This window comes from Electrona antarctica (genome assembly GCF_951216825.1).
Source record: "Electrona antarctica genome assembly, chromosome: 4".
Classification (NCBI taxonomy): domain Eukaryota; kingdom Metazoa; phylum Chordata; class Actinopteri; order Myctophiformes; family Myctophidae; genus Electrona; species Electrona antarctica.
The window spans coordinates 47,897,911-47,913,690 of NC_136809.1; the positions used below are offsets into that span (position 1 = coordinate 47,897,911).

At 41.0% G+C, this 15,780-nt stretch overlaps 2 protein-coding genes across 3 annotated transcripts; one reads left to right on the plus strand and one right to left on the minus strand.

Annotated features, from left to right (window-relative positions):
- Nucleotides 1–668: 668 nt before the first annotated feature.
- On the plus strand, nucleotides 669–6,453 carry LOC306922377 (epithelial membrane protein 1). 2 transcript variants are annotated; one of them, XM_079499932.1, is made up of 5 exons: nucleotides 669–757; nucleotides 1,778–1,861; nucleotides 2,252–2,351; nucleotides 3,580–3,720; nucleotides 4,860–6,453. In XM_079499932.1, exons 2-5 carry the CDS (start codon nucleotides 1,787–1,789, stop codon nucleotides 5,021–5,023), a joined length of 480 nt encoding a protein of 159 aa, XP_079356058.1. In that variant the 5' UTR covers nucleotides 669–757; nucleotides 1,778–1,786; the 3' UTR covers nucleotides 5,024–6,453. The 2 variants fall into 2 exon arrangements, with proteins under 2 accessions (XP_079356058.1, XP_079356059.1); XM_079499933.1 differs by having other exon boundaries at nucleotides 688–738.
- Nucleotides 5,377–15,780, minus strand: f8a (coagulation factor VIII associated). Its single transcript, XM_079499931.1, has 12 exons — nucleotides 15,642–15,780; nucleotides 14,885–14,931; nucleotides 13,797–13,869; nucleotides 12,290–12,449; nucleotides 10,808–10,876; nucleotides 10,573–10,693; nucleotides 10,367–10,459; nucleotides 8,909–8,973; nucleotides 8,229–8,310; nucleotides 7,645–7,691; nucleotides 7,300–7,355; nucleotides 5,377–7,176 (listed from the first exon to the last, which is right to left on the minus strand). The coding sequence occupies exons 1-12, from the start codon at nucleotides 15,698–15,700 to the stop codon at nucleotides 7,095–7,097; spliced, it is 954 nt and encodes a 317-aa protein (XP_079356057.1). The 5' UTR covers nucleotides 15,701–15,780; the 3' UTR covers nucleotides 5,377–7,094.

Genomic DNA, 15,780 nt, shown 5'->3' on the forward strand with positions numbered 1-15,780 from the left:
TGTCACAGCAAACAGCTGTTGATGAGATTGATCTTCATGCAATAGCTTACATTACTTTAATTAAATTAGGAATCATTGATGCAATCTGTCTAACGTGTGACAAATTTAACAATGTATTGGAAAGGCAGAGCTGATTGATTTTAATTAGGGTGAAGATGGCCTACTTATAATGTCTTCAAACGGCACACTATTCTAGTAAAAGACAACACAGATACACACACAGTTGAGTTGTGGCACAGTGCAGGATAATTCAAAGTTTGGTCTACTCTACTCTAGTGAAAAGGGGAAATGGGCGGTGCCTAAAATCTCCATAGGCTACTAAAACATTACAACCAGGAGGGACGGGAGCTGCCGAGCTGGTTTAGCCAGAGAAATACACACACAGCGCTCTTTAGAGCTCGAGGCTAGATTTCTTTCCCTCAAGGAATTCATTCAGCAAAACAATTAAAAGAAAACATGATGAACCCATAGTCGAAAGTATAAAAGAAGCGTTCTATAATGTAACCACTATGCATTACTCTTTGCGCACTGTTTTGTCCCAGGGCAGGGATTGGGGGAACCACTGGCCATTTGATTCTAAAGTTTTTCAGTGAGAAAAAAGTTGAGGATATGGGTGGGGTTTGGTCGGGGGGAGGGTAGGAAGGGGCTGGAGAAAGAAAATAGGGTGATGTGTATGCTATGAATTCGAAGCTGGGTGGGTCTACTACAGCATTTCAGATTCCAAAATAACTGTCGTGCGTAAAAGTGCTCACAGCAGGTAAGGTTTATTCATATCGTTTAGATTTTGTTTGACCAATGCATGCGGGTGATCATGATTGCTAATATTTCACATAAAGTTTGGAGGGATTTGAAAATGTGTGAACTTGGGAAAACTGAACAACAGCATAATTGGTTTTCATCAGGGCTTTGACGAATAACATGGTTTCCACTTGGGCTAGCCATAAATTAACCTATAGCCGAGACACGAGATTGTAAAATATTTCCACTAATGTGATTAAGTCAATAGCGTTTATTTGTCGCAAATACTATTTGACATGTGTTATTATTTTCTGTCGTCGTATTCTCGCGCTCTTTTCATAGTAGTTGGCTATAGGGCCTGTGCCCAATCTAACGGGAGTAACAGCAGCGCAGCACCCATCCCGCACGGGAATGTCCCAATAAGGGCACAGCGTGTAATTAGTTACATTTTATTTTCTTGTTGTCGAAGCAATTAATCTAAAATGGACATGGAGTTCCTCGTCAGATGTTTAGCATATATGGAAACGTATAAAAACCATTGGGAAGTTTAAAAAAGAAAAAGAAAAAGGAGGAGGAAAAAAAGGACCTCTTTATGACACATGGTACATGGTAGCATTCGTGGGCGCATCTCATATAGATGTTGACTGGTTCCAAAGATGTCCTTGTTGAGACAAATGTTCGTACTTTTAAAGACCCTCTTAAACCAGCCTGATCTTCCCTTTGTGCAGTGAGGTAAAAACACTGAGCCAGGGAAATCCTCCGTGGGAGTAAGTGGGGGTGTGTTTGACAGCAGATGGCCCATGCAGTTATTTAAAAAAAACCGGACTGTTTGTGGGACTACAGAGACGAGTTTGGACTTGTTGCAACAGTTCTCATTTTTCAGTTCATCTCCCTCTGTCTGAGACGGTGGTTATTTGTAACAGCTGCATGCGTGTGTAGTGGCCTTACCTCAAGTCAAAGATGGGTTATATAACTACAGAATGTTTGAAAAATAAATATTGTACATCCTTCCCCTCTTCCTCTGTTATATCTGTTTCAGGGAGACAGAATGTTGATCCTGGCCGGAATAGTTGTTCTGCACATTACAACCATCATCCTGCTTCTGGTGGCGACCATTGATAATGTGAGTCCACTTTATGGTCCATTCTTGGTTGCTTTCTGTGTTCTCCTGTGAGGCCCGCCTCTGTCAAAACACATTAAAAAAGAAAGGACCAAAAATAACATCTGATAACCACATGCTGTCTGTGCAGTGCAAATTCAATCTCCCACGATCAGACGTTAAGAGTTGGCATCATTTCTGAAGTGTCAGCAAGATGATCGGAACAATGATCATGTAGTAAAAAGGGTGTGCTGATTAAACGCACTATACTACAGCTATGACATGAGTCAACAAACCAAATCTGATGTATGTAGTATAGTCAGGTTTTCTTTAGATGAAGACAGCAACTACTACTTTATACACACTTCTTACTAATGTGTTCTTTTTTATGTCAAATATGATTTTTGTGGCCAGGCCTGGTGGATGACAGATACTGCATACACTGACCTGTGGGGCAGATGGGAGCTGGTGAAATCAGCCTGGCATTACACCAACCTGAAAGGCTACCCTGAAGGTAAATCCAAGTCCTATAATCTCAAATGATTTAAACACTCTACTTACTCAAATTACCTGATTGATTGATTGATCGTTTTGGATTGAGTTGTGCTTGAAATGTTATGTACTGTAATTCTCCAATCTGTTAATAAATCTTTCAATCAATTAAAAGAGAACACAAAAAGCCCTTGGGGCTTGTTTCTCTTCCCGTGTAGACATACAATCACATACAACTAGAAATGCACTCTGTCGAGCTGCCAACTTGCGCTTTGCACACAAGTTGGCCATGAATGGCCTTTTGGTGCTAAGCTTAGAGGGCTTTTCTAGGACCCTTTACAATTTGTAGACAGGTGCTCTTTTATGGCGGCTTTGAAGGAGGGTAAGGAGTCAACACTTTTTGATGTTTGTTGGAAGGGCCTTCTACATTTTGGTGGCATAGCAGTCGGATGTATTTGACCCCATGTTTGTGCTGAATCTGGGTTGAGTGAGAAGATCAGCGGAGCTATACTTGGACCCCCCCCTCCCCCCCCCCCTACAACAAATATTTTTGCTGAAAATAGTCAATCTGCAATCTGTAGATTGGCTATTTTGGGCTAATGTTCTCCCCAGAATATGGATGCTGTGGTTCAAGTGGTTAAAACATCTTATACTACTGACAGTCTTATAATATCTGTATATGCACATTGCATGTAGTACTGAACCGAAAACAAGTGACTCTCAAAATGGGGTCTTTGAGCCGGGGTTCCAGGCTAAGTGATCTGAATAAAACTATAGAACGTATACCAGAATGGCTCTTTTGATCAGAGGTTCACTGTTACGGTACCTACAGACAGACAGCACATTGACAGTAAAGGAATTCTGCACCAAATGACAGACCACCATGTCGGACAAAATCAATCAATCAAAATAAAGCATAGGGGGGTCCTTGAAATAAAAAAGGCTACCGGTAATTGTTCAGTTTGGCATTTGATGGTCTTACTCTTAAATAGTTTTTCTATTTTGCACGCACGCACACAGGCTTTTAACACATGGTATGTGTTCATTTGGTATTTGATTTTAGAAGTGACTTACCGGTAAATAACGCGTGAACATATATCAGCAAAGGATTGCTTTTGACTCCCACTCCTGTTTTACAAACAGCTATCTTTTGCATATTGTTTCAGCTATTACAGATTCTCCCTCTGTTGTCATCATTCCCCATGTCTTTTGATTGATCAATAAATTATGCTCTGTGTCGCCCCCTACAGACTACCTTCAGGCAGTACAGGCTACCTCAGTGCTGGCATGTATATTTGCCATCCTGGCCTTGTTTGTGTTTGTGGCTCAGCTGTTCACTCTGGGCAAGGGCCAGAGGTTCACCTTCTCTGGAGTTCTACAGCTTATCTCATGTAAGTAACTAATAGACTCTGACTTTGGGCCATGAGGAAAATACTTTAATTTGTCAAATGTATCTGCCTTTTGGCACCCGGGAAGAATTTGTGTCACTGTCGACTGATTCTAAATGATTAAACAAAAACAAAAAATGTAGTGAGTCTGTGTGTGCAATATTGATGTGACAGATTTTGATGAGACCATTATTATTAATGCAAGAATTCTCAGCTTCTATCACACCAATCTCACTACACAGCACTAATCACTCTATTGTAACTTTATGTCTGTCTAATGTACCTGCAGGACCGCAGATGCTCACATTAGTTTTTCCTGATGAAGGTCTATGCGACCGAAACGTCGACCTAATAAATAGCAACATTTTATTTATTTTTGTACTATTTAACTAACAACAATATTACTAGGCTAATATAGCTACCAAGATGTATGACACCTGGATATACCATTTTACCCAAGGAATAAATAGGCTTTCTACCCACGGAAAAAAGGTTATATATTATCATCTATCGATACAGACACTTTGTCTGTGAGCATGAGCACACGGCTGTCCTGTGCTCTCATTGGCTGTAATATGGACCCTCTCGGGCTGCGGTCGCAACCCAGTTCATCACGAGTTCAACCTGGACATCATACAGTATGTATGATGTCCAGTCGGCGAGAGAGTCAAATATCAAACCTGCTAGATATTCAGAAATGCTCGGGAAGGCATCGGAGAGTGCCTTTATCGCCTCTGGATCTCCTCGCAGAGCCTTTCAGACACAGCGAGCAAAACCTCTGCGATCAAAGCCCGATCTTGCGTCAGATTGGGGGTTTTGTCGGTGAGCACCAAATATGCTCCCTCCTCCCTGACAGCATAATCAGAGCAAATATCGTGCAGTGTGTAGGGGCCATAATCAGGTAAAAGAATGAACAAACTTATTAAACACCTAAGCCCTATTGCATACCTTGTCATACGATGGTGTTGCACAGTTTATCTACAAGCTCACAGCCGATCACCAAGCTCACACCACATCGCAATGCGACATTTTGAGGTGTTTAATCTGCTATTTTCGCCTGCAATGACTTGTCAAAAAATAGGGACACCATGTGGTGGGTTGAATTGTGTTTAAATATAAAACAATTCTTTCCTCTTCTCCAGGTCTGTGTATAATGATTGCAGCCTCTATCTACACGGCTACTTTCCACACAGAGGATGGAGCAGCAGGCGGCTATGGGCACTCGTTTGTTTTGGCCTGGATCTCGTTCGTCCTCACTCTCATCCTGGCCATCACCTACCTCATCCTGCGGAAAAAGAGTGAATGATACCACTGGAGATATGCAGCAGGGTTGACGTCCCATTAGAACCAATTCAGACAATTTAATCCGGTGGTTCTCAAATGTTTTTATTTTATTTCAAGGACCCCCATAACTCTGACAGTGTACAAAAGGAACTAAATGGACCATTTGCACACTCTCAGTTTGGAACCCCCTCAAGGAACACAGAGGGTCCCTGGACCCGACTTTGAGAACCACAGATTTTACATAAATCCTTGTGTCACTATTCTGGGGCGAATTTAAGGTGGGAACAGCCGATCTACAAGCTACGTTGTGAGCTTCTAGATCGGTGAAGAGATTATTGTAGGGAGGGGGGGAACAATTATAGACCCCTTTTAACTAAGTATATAAAGGTGTAAGTGGTCAAGAGGCAGAATTTATCCAGTTTGAGAATAGAAAACTATATGAAAAATATTGTTTCCCACCACCAGTTCTTGACAGACACAGGATTCGTAGTCTGTTTGGAGACTTTTAAATGTCAACTCACCCAACCCTAAATGAAGAGAGAAGCTGTGAAGATTGGCAGGGAGAATAGTTTTATGGTATATTCATATTCAATTAAAGCAGGGAAGAGGAAAATGGGGGCAGGAACTTAGGGAAGGGAGCTAGACAGTGGGATAGGGTGCTATAGGAAGATTATAAAGTTTAAAGCATTATCAAAATAGGGACTTGGGAAAACCATTATTTTGTAGCATTACAATCATTTAAATAAATAAAAAATAAATCAGCTGCCAGTGCCAAAGTGCTACACGTTTTGGTTAACGTAATGGGACATGGGAGGTCTGTGATTTTAATTCTTTAAATCATTTTACATTTACATACAGGAGAAGAGATAAGGAGGTGAAGTGAAAGCACTTAAGATGCTGACCGTCTGTGAGGTGCCAATATTCTTCAACCTCGAAAAATCAAGTTGTACTTGGTTACTACTGCATGTTTCCAGTGCGACAGCTAGCTGAGGGGTGATATACTGTGTTTAATAAAAGGTATATAGTTTTACCATTATTGTAAAACTTCAAAATTCCTGTTGCAGTACTTGAACAATCAGAAAAGACGAGCCTTAATTTACAGTACTAGTAATTTTAATTCATTGCATCATGTTATTATATATATAGCATACATTGTAACCATTTTGTTTTGTTTTTATTATCCATGTACATTTTAACCATTTTGTATTATTGTAATATTTTGTATTCTTGAGTGATTTTTTTTAACCATGTTTGATTCTGTGTTTTTAGTTGGCTGCTATCATATCCAAGTACAAGTAATTTGTGCCAGTGAACATTAAGTAAAACAGTAATGGGAGGACAATGGTGTTGCATATCACCATATTTCAGGACAATGCATTAGAAGGTTTTGTAATTATAGTGGAATTTAAGCCATATCATGTATTAACTAAATAAATAAAAAACATGACCAAATTTCTGCATTCAACTCAACTTCCTTCAAAACGTTTTAAATAAATAAACACAAACCATGCCATTTCACTTCGGCGCCGAAAGGCAATTTGTTTTTGTGGAATGGGTTAACACTTTGTAGTGAGTCCAGCTTTCTGAACAAAGCTACAGCAGTGGTTCCTGACCGTTTATGTTAAGGATCAATCAATCGTGTTACAGTTTGAATGAATGAAACGAACGTAGTATACCGTTTTGCCAATTATTTAGAGGCCCATTGGGTTCCCTCATTTGGTCAAAACATGTTGAGGTTTGCCTTGTTTTAATAAAGGCCTTTCCCCTATTATTATTACCAAGTGCCCAGATGCTCTGTTTTTTATGTTTTAACCTGATTGATCCAGGAGCACCTCTGGTACTACTTTTGACTACTTTTAACAGCTTGTCTCTCCGTTGAACACCTGGTCATGTTGGGTTTTTTTTATTTGGGGGCCCAATTGCAATATCCTCATGGCCCACCAGTGGCCTCGGCCCATATGTTGGGAATTGCTGAGCTACAGAATACCACAGTTGTGAATGCACTTCTTCAGGTCTTAAAACAGACCTAGGCAGAGACAGAATGTTCCATTGTGTATGATTCCAAGAAGGAGCTAGTTAGGACTGGGACTGAACTAAATCCCCTGCCCAGAGGGTGTGATGCGCTCCTGAACCACCAGGTGGAGTAGATGGTTCTGCTCAGCAGAGAGAAATGGCCTGAGGGGGACAGGAGCACACAAACACACGGATCAATATGGAAAACGCAGCGAAATCAGGAGTAGTGGAAACACAACTAAATCCCAAGTCACGTGACGGAAATTAACATTTTTGAAAGCTCACCATAGCTCAGTTTGAAGAGACTTGAGGGACTCTGTGTCTTTCTCCTGGCAGGCCATCTGCAAAACAGATTTTCTGTTACACAGTGCGCAAATAAAACCCTAACTGCAAATGCAGATCACCTAGACAAGGCCTCTCCCTACCCTATCACCCTTTATGGTTCTTTGGTCATTTTCCCCTGACACAAATCACACGTGCAAATTACTTCACCCCATCTTTTTCAGTAGCTACTCCTGGATTAAAATGCACCTTGGCTTGGGCCATGTGTGAACACGCTTTTTCCTACGTGAAACCTTTAGGACCAGGAAATCCTGCAAACTGTACAAGTGTGTAGATTGTATTACTCACCACTACTGATTGGAGCAGCAGAAAAACATTCTCAGGCAGGAAGGTCACTGCGTAAGAGAACAAAAACACAGTGTCAAAAAGGAAAAAGAAAGAAAGACGAGTAGGGCTAGGTAATAATATTGATATCATGGTGTTGTCTGGGATTCTGTATGTTAATATCATGATATGGCATAAATGTGGTTTTAATCACTTTAGTCATATGCTTTCAAAATGTTTCCAACTAGCCACCACAATGTCCTACAAAAGAAACGTTTTACTAAATAATTTAGAAAAGCAAATTAAAAAAAAAAAAAAAAAAAAATCCTTAAAAAAAAGGAGAAACTTTTAAGAAGTAGTGAAAATAGTAGATCTACAAGCTCACAACGTGCCGTGTTGTGAGCTTGTAGGAGAATAGTTATGAAACGAATATAGGAGGGAGGGAATTATCTGCTGATGATGTTGCTGCTACAATGGTAGTTTACTCATGGTAAACAAAGTACAAACATTATGGTGCCAAACATTCTCTATAATTTTATAAAGATGTTTTTTTTGGTTGTTGTCAAATCCTTTCTTAGATGAGTCAAATTAAAGACAAGTACAGTTACCTTGGCTGTGAGGGTCAAAGGACTCCCACGCGTACCTTTCCAAGGTCTGGGCATGTTCTGGTAACAGCTTCTGAGGTGGAGGCTGCAATAGAACACAGTTGAAAGTTCTTCACCGATCACCCAACACATTTCAACCTAAATCCCACTGTTCTAATGAATGAGGAGATCAGATAGTGTGGCAAAAACACCCTTCTTCTGTATAATTCTCCATTAAATGTTGACGTCACAAACGACTATCTGATCATCTTTATCAGGTTTATTTTTTTGTGTTTCAGTTCCAATTTTGTCAGCTCATTTCGTTGTGTCAATACTTCCAATTTCAAGGGTAATCTCTGTATCCTATCAGAGTTTTCTATCCTGATTGGATAAAATTGGTATCCCGATCTGAACATGTATTTTATGCGTAATAAAGAGCTGGAGGAGACATGGAGACTCCTGTTACAGAACAAACACTCTTTAGCAATGACTACTATAAGAATATAGAGCTTTATAATACTAATTATGATACTTTTATACAATATACTGTATACCGTATACATTCAAGTTGTAGTAGGTGGTATCTGTGACAGGCACGCATATATGGACTAGACATACCCAAATGATCACAGACAGACAGACAGACAGACAGACAGACAGACAGACAGACAGACAGACAGACAGACAGACAGACAGACAACTACCTCAAGCAACATCAGCAGGAGCACTCTGGAGATCTCACACTTGGCCACAATATCTAGAAATACACCTAGGAGGATGTATGAGAGATTGATATGAATGGAAATGAAGACAAGTTGAAAACCCAGCAATTGCACAGCAAAATGTCTCATGACGTTAACATCCATCCAATGAGCTTTCGACAGGCCATTTCAGATGGGGAGGGAGTGACGCTGGCTCAGCAATGCGTCTGCTCATGAGCTCACCACAATCCGCATGCACAAGAAACAAGCACACCCGCAACAATTTCACGGGACCGCGCTCGCTTGCGTCAACGCCCCTCAACTCCACGTGTCCAAAATAAACGCACGGCTCTCATTGAAAATGAATTACTAAGTCGCTCCCCGTCTCAAACGGCCTCATTACTGTACATCCCTCAGAGGTTTTATCAAAGGTCATCATGCTACACATAAAATCATATAAACGGGTCTTGCCAGCAAGTCCTGCCTTTAACCACATTAACCCTGGAATTCCCCATTTTGGACAGATTTTCCAAGAATAATACAATTTGCATAAAGAGCAGATCTACATCTACTGCTTTGTGATGTGACTCGCTGCGAGCTTGTAGATTTGCATGAACCAATATAGCGTACCCTTTCAGGTCATAATACCGTAAATCCTCCAATAGTGACCTCTATTCAATTAAAAGCTGGCCCTCTATAAATGGCCGGGGGAGCCGTTAGAATAAAGAAATGAAAGCCGGTCTTCTGGCAGTCCCCAAACCTATTAGCCCATGCACCCCCTGCTACATCCTGACGTAGATAACGCACCCCCAAAGACAGACACGTTAAAAAAGACAACCTAGGCATTAACTTTAAACTAATAATAAGAACATTTTACAACTGTACAATATTTGAGCTCTCAATCAAGTCATTTTGGGTACATTTAATTATTAATCAAAACGTATTAAAAGGTTAGGATGTTTTTATATAATGAAAAATACATTTTGAAATAATATATTAGTTACACATTTTTAATAACTATAACACCAGCACCACCATTACAATATTAATGTCATGCACCCCTTAGAGGCAGCTCACGCACCCCTGGGGGTGCACGCACCACAGTTTGGGAATCCCTGAAAAGAATACAAGGGTCCCTTTTTTAAGTCATGAGGGCGGTGTTTACTAATGATACCCCATGACATTCCCCAGTCTTGATACTTCTGTATATGGAACACATGAGAACGTCACATGCTGGGCCGTTGGAACCGAACGGGTCCCCCGGAGGCGACCATGGTGCTCAAAAGTAGGTAGGTCTGTAGGTCCGTGCGTCACACAACGTTACAACGCAACGTGTTATGAGCTTGTAGATTGTTGAAGAGATTTGGGGTAGACAGACAGATAAGTGGGAAAGACTGCAGAAAACAAGGCCAAACATTGTGTTTTCCCCCCATAGATTATACTAGTGAATCAGAGCCTCACCAACAGGGGTGTTAGTGCCAGGCAGCTGTAGTCCTCTCTCCTGGCACATCAGTTGCATTTCTGTCAGCACAGACAAAGCACCATCATAGTCACCTGCAAAACAAGAGAAGCCAGAAAGCTGCGGTTGCAGATAAACTAATCTGCAATACGCACACACACACACACACGCACACGCACACACGCACACGCACTCCAAATGGACTCACGGGTAAGGATTTTGCAGGTTGCCATTTCTCCCATGGACAGCAGAGCTTCGATAGGGGTTTGTGTCTGCAACTCCGCTGCCCTCTGGTAATGAACAATAGCCTCACCTGGTCTGTTCATCTCCTGTGTTAGAGGAAGAAGAGGGCAGTGAGGGAAGAGAATTCATTTATATGGAATTGGCCCACTTCGTAGACTTATCAGTAGAACAGTAGAATCATTCTAGCTCTGCTGACTTACCTTGAGTGCATTGCCAAGTTCTAGAGACAGGCTGGCTGCCATCACCGGTTGGTTCATCTCAATGTACACCTGTAAGCCATTTGTAAAGCCGTCTTATTCTACAGTCTCAAAAGGAATGTAGGCAAGAGGGCACCATGGGAATGTACAGTACAAATCTATTGTCCAGATGTTCAACAATCCGACTCTCCCACATTTCAACGTTCTCCTATTTGGATTTTTAAGTATGAATTATTAAGCAGCTGTCGATTCACAACACTGTACCTTTGCAATGTCAGGTGTTTTTTATCGTATTGAGCGATGTGCTAAATGTCTTACACTTGTACTCACTACACTACTCACTACCCAGAATGCCAGAGGTACTGCATTTGAATTTGTCATCTAAATTGAATATTTGACTTGGCTTTAAATAGAAAAAACACCCTACAGTCAGATCTAGTTCTATACTTGGTCCCCTCATATATTCCCTCAGTCTACACCAAATCTTTTGCATAAAATATACCGATCCACATGCTCATGTTACGACATGTTCTGAGCTTGTAGATTGGCTTTTTGCTGAATGTTCTTCTATTTATTGAGTGGTGCAACCACTCCTATAGACAGCTGTGTGTGTGTGTCTCCCTGAGGCCAGGGAGGAGAGCTTGTACAGTACAGTACAGTACAGTACAGTACAGTACAGTACAGTACAGTACAGTACAGTACAGTACAGTACAGTACAGTACAGTACAGTACAGTACAGTACAGTACAGTACAGTACAGTACAGTACAGTACCACTCACTTCAGACGGGTCTGATTTTTTATTTATAGTTGGGGAAATAATGGTTATTTAATCAGATTTTAAGCGTGATGCGGTTTTTCCTTTTTTTAACCATGCACATGAAACTGTGAATTTATATACCTGCAAAAGGATGTATGCGTTTTGCTAGATAATATATTTTCCACCTGCACAAGAATAATTTCTGCCTTGTGTAGTACCATTTATCCATTGTTTTTGAGTGGTGTAAACCACTCCTACAACTGGCTTTGTTAGTTTGTCTGTCTGTCTGTTCGTACCAAAAAATGAGCATGGTTGCTATGGTCACCCAGTTCACACGGGTGTGATTTCATTACGTCAGACATTACGTCAGACCACAGCTGATCAGTCTATATAAGACCTTACACCACTCAGTTCACACGGGTGTGATTTTTCTTTTTTATAAAGCACCTTATGTATATAGAATTGTGCATATTTGATTTCACTGTGCCTTCCTGTTATTTGACCTGTTCTCTATTATCTCTTCCCCTATTCTAACCATAACTGCAGCGTTGAGAGCTCGCACAAATAAGAAATACGCCCACTCGTTTACACCTAGTAATCGTGTGTGACGTGACAGTAAAGTTGATTCCGATTGGCGACAATCTTCGCCAAATGTTCGCCTATAATGACATGCCGAGAATATGGACGCTAGGGTTCATGGGGTTACCAAACAGCAGGCGAAAGCTACCTTAATAGCAAAGCTGTAGCAGTTGAGTGCAGCCTGTAGATGCTCATCGAACCCTGGGGCCTGCAGTGCCCGGTTCTCCTTCTCCGAGGAGAGAAAGAGGCGGGCAGCGTCGGTCAACGCCAGGGCCTCTCCGGGAGCGTTGAACAGAGTCTGCTCACACCTACAGGCACAAACCCAACATGTACAATCATGTGATAAGTAGCTGTAACCTAGCAATATTCTAAAACATTTGTTCTAATTTGTTGAGCTCAAAATACCTTATTTGGATACATTAGTTAGAGCTCTGAAGCACAATATTCTGATACAGAAAATTTGGCACACACAACATGTTTTAATCGCATCACTCTCGAATCTAAATTCAAAGGGCAGAAAAACATACCCATTACTTGTATGTAGATGTATGTACACAGTGATCTTATGTATGAGGATTAAGTGATTTAAGCAATATTACACGAGAGGGTGTGGGTTAACGTGATTATTGCCACGACAGGGATGCAGATTGCTTCCTCGAAACGACCTGTGGTATAATAAATATTATACCACAGGTCGTTTCGAGGAAGCAATCTGATTGGTTGAAACAGCCTTCTAGCCGTGGGTTAAACCAGCACCATTCACCACCTAATCAAAACAAATAATTCAGCTGCTCTGTTCTCCCAGAGCGCTAGCAAACTCGGTGGCTAGGCTAGCTAGTTTCTTGGGACATTTGTGGTCGTAGTGACTACATCTGTCATTAAAAAAATATATTCTTTCAGCGATTTTCTTAGTTTTAAGGGTAACTGTTGTATAATTGCAATATTACACTCGAGGGTGTGGGTTAACGTGATTATTGCCACTTCAGTGATGCTTGCGGAACTCGACTTCGTCTTGTTCCTCACCGCATCCCTGTCGTGGCAATAATCACGTTAACCCACACCCTCTCGTGTAATATTGCTTAATTAACTTATGTGCATTGCTCAAATGAGGTGTTCATGGTCTTGTACTGAGTTAAGTAGCTTCAGATATCACTATCAGGCATGGTTCTTCTTTGATTAAGCTTTTTCAGCCTGGTGGCCGATACATACATTGCATTTAAGAACACTGAATGCTGCATTCTAGTTTGTCACGCTCTGTGTGTACTACTACTACTACTCTGTGTATTACTCACACTTACCGTATCCTCAGACCTTCATCAGCACTCAATGATGACAATGACTACGTGAGTGTTGATGATGGTCTGAGGCAGAGCCGAAATGTTTTTATAATCGTCATGGGGGCCGAAACCGCCCATCCGCCCCCCCATACAAGTAGGCGACAAGAGCTGACGCCAAAGTAATTAAGAAGCAATTCATTAATTATTGGGTGAGTACATGGAGAGGTCTATGAATTTGAATGCCGCCAACGTGAATCCGTCCACGAAAATGTATTTGTGCACGAGTGTTCTATGACTGTGTGTACGTGGAATCTAGGGCTAGGACTTTGCCGCAGTATGAAGTAGTAGGTTGTTGTTAGGTAGTTAGATGTGTCTTACCGTGCCATAGCAAGGTTACAGAATGCAGCATACTGGAGGCAGTCCTGTTGCTTCAGCTCCTTAGCTAATTGGCCTGGAGGAGCACAAAGGTACAAAACAAAAGTAAACAAATGATTTTGTTGTTTAACAATTTAATTGTGTTTTTTGCATTGAACATTGGAACATATGAATAAAGAATACATTTCTGTTTGCCTGGTTATCAAAAAAATGCACAGGTCAGATATGACAAATAACTGAAATATAACAAATAAATGACTGACTATTATACTTAGGGGGGTGCTGAAATAGCTGATCTACAAGCTGCTATTTCGGCTTTTTGTATGTATGAACATTTTTCAAAGTGGAAACGATTATGACAATTATGACAAAATGATTTGCGATTATCTCAAATAATTGCTATTAGTCAATTATGTAGGCCTACAAAAGTCTGCAGACGTAAACAGTAAACAACCATTATGGCAATGTTCTGATGTATATTTTGATAGCTTATGCATCTCAACATATGTCATAATTGTACACAACACTTTGGCTTAGGAGGTCACATTGAGTCTCAATGAGTGAAGAGTTAAGCCTAGGGACACTTGGGATGGTCAGCTTACAAACAGCTGTGAGTTCTTCCTGTCCTATAGTAAGGACAGTGACTTTTATCACTCAGGAGTCCTTTTACAAAAGGACCCCTGCTGTGGTGACTGATTGCTGACTTTGTGGTAGCTTGTTGACTAAGCCTTGAGGGTCAACAACACACACACACACACACACACACACACAGGAACAAGGCGACACCCACATGTTAAGAATGTATAAGACATGATGCAGGGAATCAGTACAGAGAGAGACAGAGAGAGAGAGACAAGGGGGGCCCTGCATGAGATGCAGGCCTCAATACGATGGAGCGATGATATCTGTAACCTGTCTGTAACTGATGGCTGACCAATAAACGGAAATAAGGATTATGTGCCTGCTTGGAACTCCATATTCATTTCAACAAGCAACTTAGTAAAATCTCCACAGAACCCTGAAGAAAAGACACATCAGTACTTTTAAGTTAATGTTGACACATACTGTATGCAACTGTAGAGGACACTTACCAAACTGTTCACTCGCCTCCGCTACATTGGGCTTACGTAGAAAACGCCTTTGAAATGAAAACACATTGTTACATCAATCACAGCACCCTACGGGTCAGGGGGGCCCCATGGGTCCCTGAGAAGGTTCCAGGGGTCCCCCAGCTAAATTACTGAATCCAAATGCAACCTTAAGGATCTGAAACTCTTGAGAAAAAGGAAAATGGTGGACCCTGTTGTAAACAAGTGTAATGCTATTATCAGTGTGTCGTCCACATTGAGTTGTGCTTTCATGTGAAATGTACCCATTCTGCAAACTGTTAATACATACTTCAATCAATCAATCAACTATAGGCAGAGGCAGCACTGACGTTACACTAGCCTAAGATTTAGACTCTCGTAGATGTATTTATCGATTCTGATGTATTTATCGATTCTGATGTATTTATCGATTCTGACAGATTCTCGTAAATTGAGTCTAAGGCTAATGTTGATGCCTGGATTGATGGAAGAAATGTTAAGTCATGTAACTGTATCGTTAAATTCAAAAGTATTGCCTCTATTCACACATGATCGTTTACAATGGACATAGGTTATACCTTTATTAGTGTTCCAAGTGTTGTTATAATAGATATAAAGCCTTAGCGTTAGAGGCAACGCCAAGTCGCCAACCATGGCTAGCTACAGAGCTAATTTTACACCGATATTCTGTCTCCTCTCTGAATGTCAATATATGTACGTGAAAGTGATAAAGAGGTGGATCTGTTTAGAAATAGCTTACTTTTTCAGTTTATTTGACACCGCACGGTATCTCATCAGAAAATCACCTTCCGCAGCCATCGTCAAAATTATGTGAAAAGCAAACAACAACAACGAATCCAACCAGGAAGTCCGTCTGAGCGCTCAGTGCTCCGATTGGC